The sequence below is a fragment of the Branchiostoma lanceolatum genome, chromosome 11, assembly GCF_035083965.1.
Source record: "Branchiostoma lanceolatum isolate klBraLanc5 chromosome 11, klBraLanc5.hap2, whole genome shotgun sequence".
NCBI classification, from domain to species: domain Eukaryota; kingdom Metazoa; phylum Chordata; class Leptocardii; order Amphioxiformes; family Branchiostomatidae; genus Branchiostoma; species Branchiostoma lanceolatum.
The window spans coordinates 13390284-13403932 of NC_089732.1; the positions used below are offsets into that span (position 1 = coordinate 13390284).

The 13649-nt window shown below is 40.3% G+C and overlaps 1 protein-coding gene across 1 annotated transcript in view; it reads left to right on the forward strand.

Moving 5' to 3' along the window:
• Window positions 1–13649, forward strand: part of LOC136444678 (cytosolic carboxypeptidase 6-like) — an 82990-nt gene that overhangs the window by 10323 nt on the left and 59018 nt on the right. The window contains exon 2 of the mRNA XM_066442365.1: window positions 3216–3338. Within this exon, the coding sequence (XP_066298462.1) occupies window positions 3216–3338 (123 nt within the window). The remainder of the gene's footprint in view (window positions 1–3215; window positions 3339–13649) is intronic.

Genomic DNA, 13649 nt, shown 5'->3' on the forward strand with positions numbered 1-13649 from the left:
TCTGGAGGAATGGTATCGGAGTGGCGCCCGGTGAACCTGTGTCGGTGTAGACGTGCCGAGGGGGTTCGGTACGACCCCTTAGGTCAGGACGAGCCAATCAAAGTGTACGCTTCCACGGAAGCCATCCTGGTCGCCCAGATAACAGGTACATGGAGGTGTCACTACTGTCTTTAAGTCATACTGTAGATTTTGCAATTTTTGCACTGTTTTAAAGTTTGCTTCATTGCAAACTCGTCTGACTTGTATTGTGTTAGTTCTGTTGTTTCAAACGCAACTCCAAGATTCTGCAAACTCTTGCCACAAAATTGAAAAAGCTCAGTTAACAGGTACATGGAGGTGTCACACAGCTGTCTTGGTGATACTGTAGATTTTGCAATTTTTAAAATGTTTTAAAGTTCGCAGTCACTACAGACTCATCAAAGCATGAACATGTAGTCTGACTTGTATTGTGTTAAGGCTCTCGTTTCAAACGCAACTCCAAAATTCTGCAAACTCTTGCAACAAAATTTAAGAAGCTCAGTTAACAGGTACATGGAGGTGTCACACCATTGTCTTGGTGATACTGTACATTAAGCAATTTTTGCACTGTTTCAATTGTGTTAGTTCTGTTGTTTCAAACGCAGCTCAAAGATAAGTTGCAATCACAAAATTTAAGTGCTGCACACTTTGAATGAATCTAAGCTTAAGGTACCAATAGTAAAGAACAAACATAAGTTTACATGGTGATTTTTAAAACTTTGTAGGTGTGTACTATTGTTTTCTTAAGCTGCAAGATTGTGTTTTCTAACATTCTTTGTTTTAGTGGTGTCACAAGTATCACATCATTATTTGAATTTTCTGTACTTATCAAATATTGATGGGAGAAAAACTAATCGTTAGAAAACTTGTTCTGTTCCTGTCATGCATGATGATCCATTTGATATGATGATATAAGCAAATGACAGTATTAACGAATTGTTATGGACTTTGCTCAATATAAAACGTGGATTGTACTTGGCATAAAGCAACCTTGCATCTGGTAGGAGTCCTTGAGACGATTGTCAAGACCGATTCTTTAGAGTGAGCCCAACACAATTGATGACAACAATGTTTACTGACAGAAATCTATACTGCCTTTGTTATAGCTTGAAAGTTGATACATACAGTAATTCCACTTGGATTTTGTGTACACAATGAAATAATATATATGTATATACATGTATATTTGATATATGATATAATGGAATAAGTGTTCTCTGTTGCATGCAACCATGCCTTCTTGCTTAAATTTGTGTCAACTTCGGGTATTTTTGGCTTAGACAACTTGACTTGAGTGTTTGACAAAGTTTACTCTTTCATTTGTTACCCTATGATTATAAGACCACCACATCAAAAAGAGACAGTGAAATTACTAAGGAGATAATGCAATATCAGTAATCCCAGAGGTATGCATACTTTAGATATCCAGGTGGTCAAGACATTCTTGAGAAGGCCTTGATAACACCACTCTTAACAATTGTGGCAGTCTTACTCTTAGGGTACCTGGCAGAACGATGAGAGTTGGGTTTATTATGGAGACCTGCCGCATCCCTGTCTTGTATGACGAAAGGGTAACGAAAGGGTATGTCGCCCCGTAAAAAGGCGGTATAACCCCGTCGTAGCAAAAGCACATCGACTGATGATGATGATGATTATACAATTATGGAATTGCATTGTGATTTTCATCAATTTTGGGTTATTGATTCTTGCATCCCAAATAGCAGTACTTTTCCAGATTCCATTCTATAAAAGAATCTTTTATAACCCAACTTTGATTTCCTGCTTAACTTCTCTGTTATCAAGTGAAAAATATTAACCTGCTAGAGATAACAAGTTTTTAGTTTAGTTGTGAATAAGCAGTAATAGTGTAAGCAAGTTCAGATTTACACCAGTATTGTGAGGTACCCGGGGTATACAACTCTCGTACCATCTGTGAACTTCCTCCAGTTGTATGATTTGCGGAGACAGTTAGAGCTGCCCTGACAGTGATATAGTGGGTCTCCATGCACTGCTGTTAGCTTACATCCATGGATCATCAGGTAGCGCTCCCTCCTCTGATGTGGGCGCGAGAATTTACCACCGCTTCGGATCAAAGTTCTCCGGAGTCATTTGTACACAAGTTCGGTAGCGTCGGCAAAGTACGAGATTGCGGGCTGCGGATCTGTTCTGGTTTTGCGTCTAACACCTGAGAGAGGCTCGCGGAATCATGTCCTGATGTGTGTAATGGACTTTTGATCTCCCGCGTTATGTAAAACATCCCCGCGTAATTGACATATTGGTCCTCGGATAAGTCGGGAAATTTGATTTCGGGTCCACGTCCATTACTGGGCCCGATTCGGAAAGCGGGGAGAGATTAGGGCGTCGTATATTTTCATTAGGGTTCAGGGAACATCTGTGACTTGGGGATCCTCCGATGGATTTTGGGAGGTGACTTACGAGTGCAGATGCTCCCACGAAAGTTTGATCAAGCCACGACGGAAAGTTGGAGTTGGAGATAACAACTTTTCGTGAAGTGCTTAGCAACGTCATTGTGATACTGTTTTGTGTGTAACGGAAAAATTCACAGTGAACTTTTCTACATATTCTTGAAGGCACAATGTAGTTTGGTCCACATGTCATACTGTAAATAAGTGAAAGACAGACATAGATAGTCCTGCCGGCATGTTTACATGAAGCTCAACATTTGTACTTTATTTTAGAAAGAAAATAGATACACATAGAACACAGTCATGAAAACTGCAAGTAATGGTGATGGTGAATGATGAATGGATGAGTAAGAATTTGTGAATGATGAATGGATGAGTAAGAATTTGTTGCAGGTAAAAACCCTGGCCCAGTCTAAAGACCCACTTTCTAAAGACTTCCAAAATGGTACATACTGCTTTCTCTGCTTAGCGCTCATCCCTTATGAGAAAGACTATATGGTTGTTGAACATCATGACACTCCACTACAAGTGGACTAGCCCCTTGATGTGCTACTCCCACAACTATATATATGTGGCCCAAGGGCTGTAGAAACGGCGATGGGCACTGACACATTATTGTACACAGAAAGAAGACCTGGAAGGATTTTAACTAACTAATATCACAGAAAACAGAAAAATACATTTTGTAGAATATTTCTAGTCCAAGCTTTTGTCTTAAAATTCTTCTTTTGATTTCAATCTCCTAAATGTGAAAACTTTTTTTCCCCGCAGGAAGTGATGACTGTTCTGAGGATGCTGTGGTGGGAAACGTCAACAAGTTCTGCGTGGTTCCGCCGGGATACAACTCCCAGCCACGCAGAGGCCACCTCATTTTCGACGCCTGCTTCGAGAGCGGTAAGAACATCATTAACTGAAGGGACCACCCTAAAGATTCATACATTTAAAAAATGAATAAATTGGATAAGTTACATGCAATGACATAGTTGTAACAGTGGGGATCAACCTCTGGACACTAACTGACCAGTCTAACTGGTCGCGACCTTTTAGCCTAGTGGTTAAGGCGTGCGTGCGGGAACCACTGTAAGGACCCAAAGGGGCGAGCCCGCCACTCCCGGGATTAGAACCCGCTCCAATCCCGATCCGCACGGCTTGGGACTTCAACACGCTAACCACTAGGTTAAAAGGTCCGGACCAGTTAGACTGGTCAGTTAGTGGAGGTTGATCCCCACTGTTACATAGTCTAGAATCCATCCTATATTCTAGCTCCGGTTTCCCCAATAATCGTTTTTATGCAGATTTGTCAGAAGAGTTTCTGTTTCAAAAGGACAGAAAACAATTTTGACCAAGGAGAACCCTGGAGCCTGAAAACATGCCCAAAAGTTAGCCATACCCTCCAGTACTTTTTCAACCTTTATTTAACCTTGAAGTACAACTCTTTGTCCTTATAATAGACGTTTTCCAATAGTGCAAGGGAGTTAAATTGACTTTAGTTGTATCCACAGTTACCTTGACATTTCAGCTGGCTATTCTTCCTGCAGTCCTGAAGCCAGCGTCACAATTCACGCGATCGTCGGCCGAACTTGTAGATCGCCCTAAGCTCGTTGAATTTCACAATCACCCGTCAACCATATTTTCCAATGAAAATCTCGAGCGACGTCCCTCGAACACTAAAAACTAAAAATCCCCTGTGACACGGTACTATCTCTTGGACATGGACGAAGTCAGTATCGACTAACCTGGTTAAAGGCCAATATTTGGATCAACTTATTTCTAAAAATGGCCCGAAGCCCGCGTAATCGACAGGACGACAATGCACATTTGAAGCTCGCCAACACGTCGGTCGAGCTGAATTTCTTATTTGTGACGGGGGCTTAAGGGAGGAGGCTTCACCGGAAGTTACCATTTCGTCTGGTCCTAAAGCCACAAAAGGTCAAAGCCTTAACACTATGAAATATGGGACTCAAAACTCTTCTTCACCCTTAGTCAACAAAAGATGTTGCTTGCAGGGTTATTCATCTTGCACGAGCCCTGCTATGAAAATATCAAAACCCTTCGGGGGCTATGACATAGGGTCACTCTCTGGGCTATGTTTCGAATCCAGTAGTCCATCTGGAAAAGCATAGCCAGTGGGACAAGATCAATCTAAGAAACTCTTCCAGCTGTTTTAAGAAACTTATAAGAACCGTGCTGTCATTGGATGAGACTGAGGTATAGCTTAGAGGTGGATAGCATCGTCTTGATTTCAGGTCGGCTCAAACCAAGGATCCGATGACTGTGTCTTATGTTTCCCCATGGCATTACTCTAAGAACTTGATCTTCCTTCTTTATCCCAGTTGTATGTCTTGTCATACCAAGATGAAAGTACCAGCCATAAGGCTCAATTTTCTATAGCATTTGGCCATCCTTTTTGAGCATAATACTGCTGTTTTGCCTCTTGTTGATGGCATTCACGGATGGCATGCAATGATTTTTTTCTTTCAACCTTGTCGATATTACTTTTATCTATTTTGATAGATGTTTTATCGTTTTATTTCAAAGTACTTGATAGCGGCCTGTGTGCTGGCTTGTGATTTTGAGACAGACACTGAGAATAGATCTTGAAAAGAGGAAGTCGTCATCAAGAGAAAGGAAGTCGCATATAATGGGTCGTTGACTCTATAGAGAACCTAATACTGTAATAAGATGTGACGTTAGTGGGTCGTTTGTGTGATCCAGGGAGCTGTTGTATCTAGGAATGCACTTTGAATCTATCCTATGTACCGAACCGCGAGCCTTTGTATGTCGCCCATTTGCTGTAAGCTGTTAAAACTGTCATACTGCAAATGTCCATGCACAAGAAAGCTCCCTATCGAAACCAAAGACTCTCCATGTGTCTGGCAGAAGATGTCACCAGCTAACAGTCTTCCAGATAATGGATCTTTAAGATCAAGTTCAAGCGACCTGGAAATCTTAAAGGGCCATTCACGGTCCCGCGATCGAGAAACTGCGTAGAGCTTCGCTCGTCTCTCTCTTTATCCCCTGGAAGATGAAAGCTGTTACACGGGCGTCCATCAAAGTTCCGAACCCGCCTGATTCCCATATCCAGATCTCCGGCTTACTGGGAAGTTTGATATCCAAGAGTCTGGGTGACATTGATAGATAGAGTGGATTAATACCAATACTTTTAACCCTCCAAGCAATGGAGACTGCATGCTGCTTATTGGGCTTGACATACTAGGGTTAAACCAGAAAGAAAGGTCCGCGTTACCCCTTTTTAGTGACAGACTGTCTGCTACAAAGTCTTAAATTGAGGGACTTTGAACAAAATCTAACCTGCCAACAATTTGTCAGTACCGCGTTCTTAAAAGGAAATACTTAGAGGGGATTTTGTGTTGTTCACTTGTGTAGTGTGAGGAGGTGTGACATTTTATGAAATATGTATTTGGTTCAAGGTCAAATGTAGCATTCGGCATTATCAACATTGTAGGTTTTGCATAATTATATGAATTTAGGTATTAGATGCACCAGACACTATGTACAATGTACCTGTAATAGGCCCAAATGTTACCACAGAAGCCATAGAGTCAACATACTAACGCTTCAAACAATGGATTTTCAAATTTCACTGCATTGATGAATTTAAATCTGTTACAACTGAGAAAACTGTTGGTACCAAAAGATGAAGATTTTAGACTAGTACGATGGAAAAAAAGATAATTGGGAAGACGTCTGGTTTCTGAAAAATTGATTTTGAAAATGGCAGTTACAAATGTGGTGGCTCAACACTTGCTGTGCATGATGGAGTGTACAAAATTCCTTTGTGATAAATGAAAAATATGACAAGAAAATATGCAATTTTGATGACATTTCCAATATAATTATGGCTATCCAGTTATTTGGGCCCAGGAACAACAGTGACATAATTTTGAAATCAATCGGCCTTGAATTTGCGAAGTAATTGTTGATTGTCAATTTCAGCAGCCAAAAAGAGAGGAAAATTGTCCTTGAATTTTGCAAATTGTCATTAACTGTAAATGTTAGCAGCGAAAATAAGAAGGGAATCGGCCTTGAATTTGGTAAATGGCCGTTGATTACAAACGTTTTATTTGCAGCCCAAAAGAGCAGAATTGGTCTTCAATTTGGCAAATAATCATTGTCTGTAAATATTGGCATCCAAATGTAGAGGAATCACAGTTGCAAACAGCATGTTTCTTTAGAAGAGACACAGAAATTAAAATCAGCATCTGGTTTAGCGGAGATAAAACTCATCGCTCATACTTGGATGTATAATTACTGCTGATACACCCGGCTGCACACAAAGATAATGCGTTGAAGATGAACCCAAGTTTATTCTAACACCTCTCGAGGGACCAAATCTACATAATACAGCACTATCTATTAACGGTAGCAGCTTGAGCTATTAGTATTACTCAAGGCATGTACAGTGATCTTGGTCTGGCATTTTTATTCAGTCGGTATGCCCCGTTTGATAGATAATGTTCGCTTTGCATTTTATGAAGGCTGGATTGAGCAGTTAATGAGATGGAATTTTCCCGGGCCCCAGATCAATAGCGTCTAGACGCGTGCCGAAGGGATAGCCCAGTCTTTTCCATTAGCGAGCGTAATTCCGATGAATTTTGTAAAATGGCATCAAATTGACCATAATGGGCAACTTCAATCATTTTCATCAAAGCAATGACCACATTACCAGCTTGACTATCGTTGTTTGCCCGGGCAGTGTGTTTTTGAACACATTCCGACACTCGGTTTTTCTGGGAAAAGGAAGACCGCCATTTTGCGGCGCACCACGGGGGGGCTGTTTTGACTTGGGGCAAGTTCCATTAGTGTTGGAGGTCTGTAATTTCAACGCTGATGCAAAATTTCCAGCCAAAAGCTTGAAGAAATTCACAGTAATGTGATAAAACATGACTGTGTTATTATATCCTTCAAAACAATCTTCATTTGGTGGACGTACTGACAAATAAGTATGTAATACCAAGTCAGAAAAGGACAAGAAATAGCCATGCCTTTAAGTATCAGACTTTTCAACCTAGAATTGATGTGTTCAAAAATTCGTATTTTCCTAGAACGATTGTAGAGTGGAACTCGTTGCAACCAAGTACCATGGAAGCATCCTCATTAGACAGCTTTAAACAATGCATGCAGTTAGATATGCGAAGGTTAGACGTGACAGGTCGTTCGGCGTAATATAACCAGCTGCTGCTGCGCCGCGTACCTGCGAAGCTGGTGTGTTACGCCGAATGGCGGTTATACCGGCTATATAGATGTAGATATAGATAAATTAATTTCATTGGTGAGAAAAAGTGTAGCATGATCAAACAATTTCGTCTCTATATGCAATGTAACCAATACAGCAACTATATGTATCATCATGGAATAAAGTATGACTGTGATGTGCTTTCATTAACTCCATACTTGTACTTGTTAAGTATTACATATTGCAGTCAGCAAGAATAATATCATTTTTATGCAATATTGGTAAAAAATGAGAGTCTGACGTGAAAGCAAAAATCATTAAAGGGAAATAAATGAACATAGTGCTTGGTGTTTGATATTTATGACATGTGTAAAATATAATGACCTACCATGTCACTAAGGGTTGACAGGTATATGAAATAGCTCAAAAATGTAATTATGGTAAAATTAAAGAAATGATTTATGGGTTTAGTATTAAAAAAATGAATGTAACAAGTTTTCTACTGTAATATTCTTTTCCCAATGTATTTATTCTGTTTTAATTTGATGTGCAATGAAATTCAAAAAAGAAATTCTGCACATATACAAGTAGCTTTAAGTTTCAGCAAGCTTTGTAAACCTTTCTACTGTAGCAATAGACAATAACTTCATATAACAGTCTAGGGATACATGTAAATGATAATTTGTCAAAAAACAATGACACTTGTCACTGCATGGCATCTTGATATAAGTTTATTTCTAATATGTGAAATACAATGTATGTTTGGCATTTTTAATAACATTTGTATACATGTACATGTTGTACTTGACACAGTAGCCTGATTAAGTTAGAGGTTGGGGTTAGGCCACACCATTCTAATTTCTTGGTTAACGGAATTTGAAAAAAAATGCTTGATAGGAAAATCAACAGGAAAACAGAATCTCAGAGGAAAGTTTGTACTTTGGTGCAGACAATTTCAGGGAGTGAACAGGGTCAGGTGCAAGTTTTCACCCCAGCCTTCTGTTTTAATGATGTCCTTGTGCTTAAATTTAAAAAAAAATCCGTTAACCAAGACATTAATTGATTAAATTGGTGTGGCCTAACATGTGAAATACAATGTTTGACATTATGACATTTGTATACATGTTGTACTTGACACAGTAGCCTGATTAAGTTAAAGATTGGGGTTAGCACAACTACATATAATATAGGCATCACCAATTTGCTCAAATGTCATCAAATCATAGAAAGTCAGCATTTTTAGCATCCATCCTTCAAGTACATAATACAAAGCTGTTGTCTAGCCTGGCTGTTTTACAATGTCCATCGAGTGTTGTATATACTGATTATTGCACATAAAGTCAGAGTGCTTGAGTGCTTGCCAAACATTTAGCAAGAGAACCTCTTAACTTTCAGAGCACCCCAGAGATGCACACATGTATGCCTACAGTGTCTAAAGAGCCTTTAACAACGACCAAGGGGCATTTGTAATACATTGTAGTATTCGTTAACGAACATGATTAACTTTTAACTTGCAATTCCAGAGTTTATTTCTAGGATTGTCCAAAGGTTAATGTCCTACAAATAGGGCTCAACTAACGACTTGTGTACACAGGTTATAGTGCAAGTAAAATTGGAACTGAGTTGGTATCTTTGATGTCTACCTGCACCTAACTTGCAATGGTTCGTGGTCTAGGTATATTCATGCATGTTGATTTTTGTTTCCAAATAAAAGATAGATGCGAGTTGAACTTCCTGAAATATTCAACTGGCAGTTAGCATTCACACAAAGCCAGGAAAATTATAGGCAAAAAGGGAAAGAAAATGAGGAGTGCAGGTAAAATATTTTTGGTGCAAGTATGCTTTACCTCTAACATTCTGAGCATACTTAAAGTGTTAAAACTTTAGACCAAATTTTAGCAAATGCTAGTAAAATGTGTATAACTTACTTAAAAGAACAACCAATACTGTAGTGTATGATATTGATAGTATACGTTTAAAGTACCAATGTTTTAGCACATGTACTTGCAGCTTTTATGTCTATTTACATGAACGCAGACGTTGAATTTGTTCTTTCTCCTTGTCTAAAAATTATGGACTAAGCTGTATGGGAATTTATTACTCTCCAGGTATAACTTAGATCAACAACCCAAAGATTGCAACATTACACTTCAAACAAAACCGGTGAAGCATAACACAACAAATCCTCTTTTGCAGAGCGTATCTGCTATGAAAGTTTGTGTGGATCCATAACTTTACTGCAGCCATTTTTCTCACGTTCTTGTGAAACCCGGCTGCGTAGCTCGGTACAGTAGCCTGCAATAAAAGAGATGACAGGCGATATATTGTATGCCTGAACCATTGATTTTTATGGGTCGACTCTTGACCATTTTGTTGATCTATTATTCTGCCCCTCTCCCTATGTCAGCATGATCAAAGGCCGCCGGGCAACAGCCCCGCAATATTTTAAGCAAGAAGCCGTAAATTTCGTTGACACGGCTAGACGGTGTTTTTATGTTCACAGTGTTGCCCCTTTGATATGGATGTGGGGGCGCCATCTATGAAATGGTTTGAGGTGCTTTCTAGCAGGCCGGCGAAATCCGCGGGCACGGGGGTCAAATATCACGGTCGGCCTGGGAAATCGAAGGCGTAAAGTACGGTAAAAGAGCCTTGCTCATTGGTCGAGGAGATGCTCCACTCTTTCTCCCGCGGATAGACCAGTCAGCCTGGCAGTGAACAGGAACATTAACTGTGTGTTCAGCATCTCTCAGCTTATGGGCTGTGCGTGACGGGCATAGGAATCCTGATCAGGCAGTTGGCTACTTGTGTTTACGAGTTTCAGTAACACCCTCCTTCTACTAGAGGCTGTGACAACTGAACAACCAAACATTTGACGGGTCGCTCGACGAACTTCATAGATAAAAAACAGATCAATTTTTATGTGTTGTTGTCTTTTGAATCATACTTTTATATCCTGTATCATATTCCAATTATAAAAACGCGGACCAATTTCGGTCACTCAACAGTTGCTAAGCAATCTCCTTCTAGTGGTAAAGGGGCCTAAGGAAAAATGCATGTAACACAAGACACATAATGCTGCATTTAGTAAAGTAAGAATATCATTCTTAGAAAACTATTAAAACGGATAAGTTATAAAGGTGTATAAGATCTCCTTCTACTGAGTTCTACTGGAAAAGGGGCCTAAGGAAAAATGTATGTAACACATATAATGCTGCATTTAGTAAAGTAAGGATATCATTCTTACAAAACCGTTAAAACAGATAAGTTGTAAAGCGGGTAGCACATTACATTCCGTGAGTTGTTCCGTCACGCCGTACGAAGGCGGAGCCCGTGTAATAACTCGCAGCGTTCTTGAAGTATCTTTGATGTGGGGGCGCGGCGTGACAGGACACGGCGCGCTGACGACCCATGACCTTTGGAACTGAGAGAACGCCAGTGCCATTATTACAGACAGGAGTCGTACATCAGTCAAACCTGCCCCCGCTGAACTTGCCTGTCATAACTTTCATACGGATGGTCTTATGAAGTCGGGCCATCCTGACATTTCTTTGTGATATTTCTCAGATCTAGTACCGTAAACTTGTTAACTTTTTACCGGTATCATTTTGCAGTAGAAGGGGAAAAGAAGGTTACTCCGATTTTTCAAATTCACGGTTGTAACAATTATTTAGTACAGTGAGTTACCCAGTACAATGGAAATGCATTTTCACGTTGTCATGAATTTGCCATGGAGACTCACCATGAAAATAGTGAAAATCAAACAGCCCCACAAGTTTTAAGATTTACAGTATAGAAACTTGGGCAATTGTTGTCTTGATCTGACAGCTTTCCAATTTGATTTTCTAATATTAGCATATTTTTCAGTATCAAGTATTTATGTGCAATCTAAGGCCACACCAATTTAATTTCTTGGTTAACAGATTTTTTGGGAACATTTTAGCACGAGGACATCATTAGAACAGAAGGCTGGGGTGAAAACTTACACCTGACCATGTTCACTCCATGAAACTGTGTGCACCAAAGTACTTCCCTCTGAGATTCTGTTTTCATGTTGATTTTCCAATCTAGCATTTTTTCTTTAAATTCCATTAACCAAGAAATCAAATTGGTATGGCCTAACTTATTCCAACTAAGTTTGAAGTATCATAAGTATGTCATTGAGGTATTAGCTACATCTTTCTTATTGAAATTCATTTGTTGGGTGTCTTCCAATAAAGATAAGGTCTATTGCAAAATTTAGTCATAATCCCAATATTCAAAATATGATTTGCCCTTTTCCCAATAGAGGGAAATGTCAATGTGCCATTTGAATTTAGAACTAAGGTTTGCTCAAGAAGTTTCGTCAGAGGGGTTAAAGGAAAGATCATTTGGTCAAAACCGAACATTTCTTGGTCTTCTCCCTTGGCCTCTGCCTTCTTTGATGCATGATCATATACAAATATACCACACTTGTATTAGATAAAACATAGCAGTTATATGGTTAAGGATAATAGGCTGTCGCTGCCAGCGGGTTAAAGAAGTCAAAACCTGGCCACCCCCCTTTCCTCAGTTGTCCAGTAGTCCAAAAAGTATTTTGTATGCTTCAGATTTAGACTTGTAACAGTGGACCATTTTGTCTGATGGAATGCCGCTTACAAACTCCTGGGTATTAGGTCAAGACAATTGATCTCTACTGAAAGTACGACCTGGCGACTATATCTTACAGGAGCAGAAGACGAAAAAGCCATTCCGGCCTGACTTGTGTGAAAAGCCACGGCTTAACGTCCCAGAATCACGGCATAAAATGGTCGTCAAGACTCTCCGCTAAAGGTCCAGCCAGCCGGTGGGACGATACCATCACCTTACGCCGAAGTGTGCCCGGCCGTTAAAAACCTTGTCAAAGCTGGATGAAGCCCTATTCATTACCTCCGATAACGTGTAATCCGTTCACGCCATGGATACGGCTCCAATAGCGCCCGGCTTTCACCGCATCGCTAAACTTCCAAAGAAAAAAAGAGAAGTGTTGCCAAGTCGCATCCATCTCTTTATGAAGCGTTGTAATATCGGAGGACCTGGAGGGGGTGGGACAGGGGGAGATCCTCCCGGGAATCCTCCGCCATTTGCCCTTGGCAAAGGACAATCCCTTTTTGTTATTAGACATACGGAGTCATTCATTTTTGATGGTGCTTGGAGCGTCGTTGGCTCCCTGGTTCGGCCATTCCGGTTATGAACTCACTGAACAACCATAATGTTGGCGCTATAAAATGAATAAGCTATATGTATGCAGGGCTGGAGTTCCAAGGGGTGACTTAATATGACTGCCGATACCGAACCTTTACAGGGGCTGGAAAGTAATTTTCGAGGAAGATGAGATCCATTGAATGAAAGAGACCTCCTGTTTGCAGTGTATTTAGGCACTCATTTGAACCCAGCAGCCCAGAGATGGGAAAATAAGTGTTAGGAACTTTGCCAGTCTCATATGGCTGCCTTTTGAAACGTATATCTATAAAGACCGCGGGAAGAATAAAGGTCGTTTTACAGATTGGTAACATAGCTTTTGTGGCCACTCGGGGCACCATCATCTATACGTTGCCAAATTGCTACCTCTCTGAAAGAACGTATTTATGTTATATTCGTGTGATGTTTTGTGTACTCTCCCCAAAATTTATAGTTTCGAGACAATTTCAAGTCTCCTTGACTTTGTCCTTGAAAGTTTTGCCACAATTGAAGTTCCTGCCGAAACGTACGGTATTTGATTTGAATTCCGGTCGTTGGGACAATACATTCTTCAATTTCGTCGGGGAAATGTAATTCTTATGAAACATGTACTCCGTGACCCAAGACAGTGTGGATGTCCGTGTATTCACAATGAGCCATGAAGTGGGTTGGACCGCGAATACAAAATTTGTAGGTAATATTCGGCACCATATGGTTCAGGGAGGGGTGGGACAATACGGTTGTAAAACCGGCAATAGACGCCCCTGTGCTCAAGGCCGGTAAAGACATTAAACTTTTACCAAAAGCAAGGC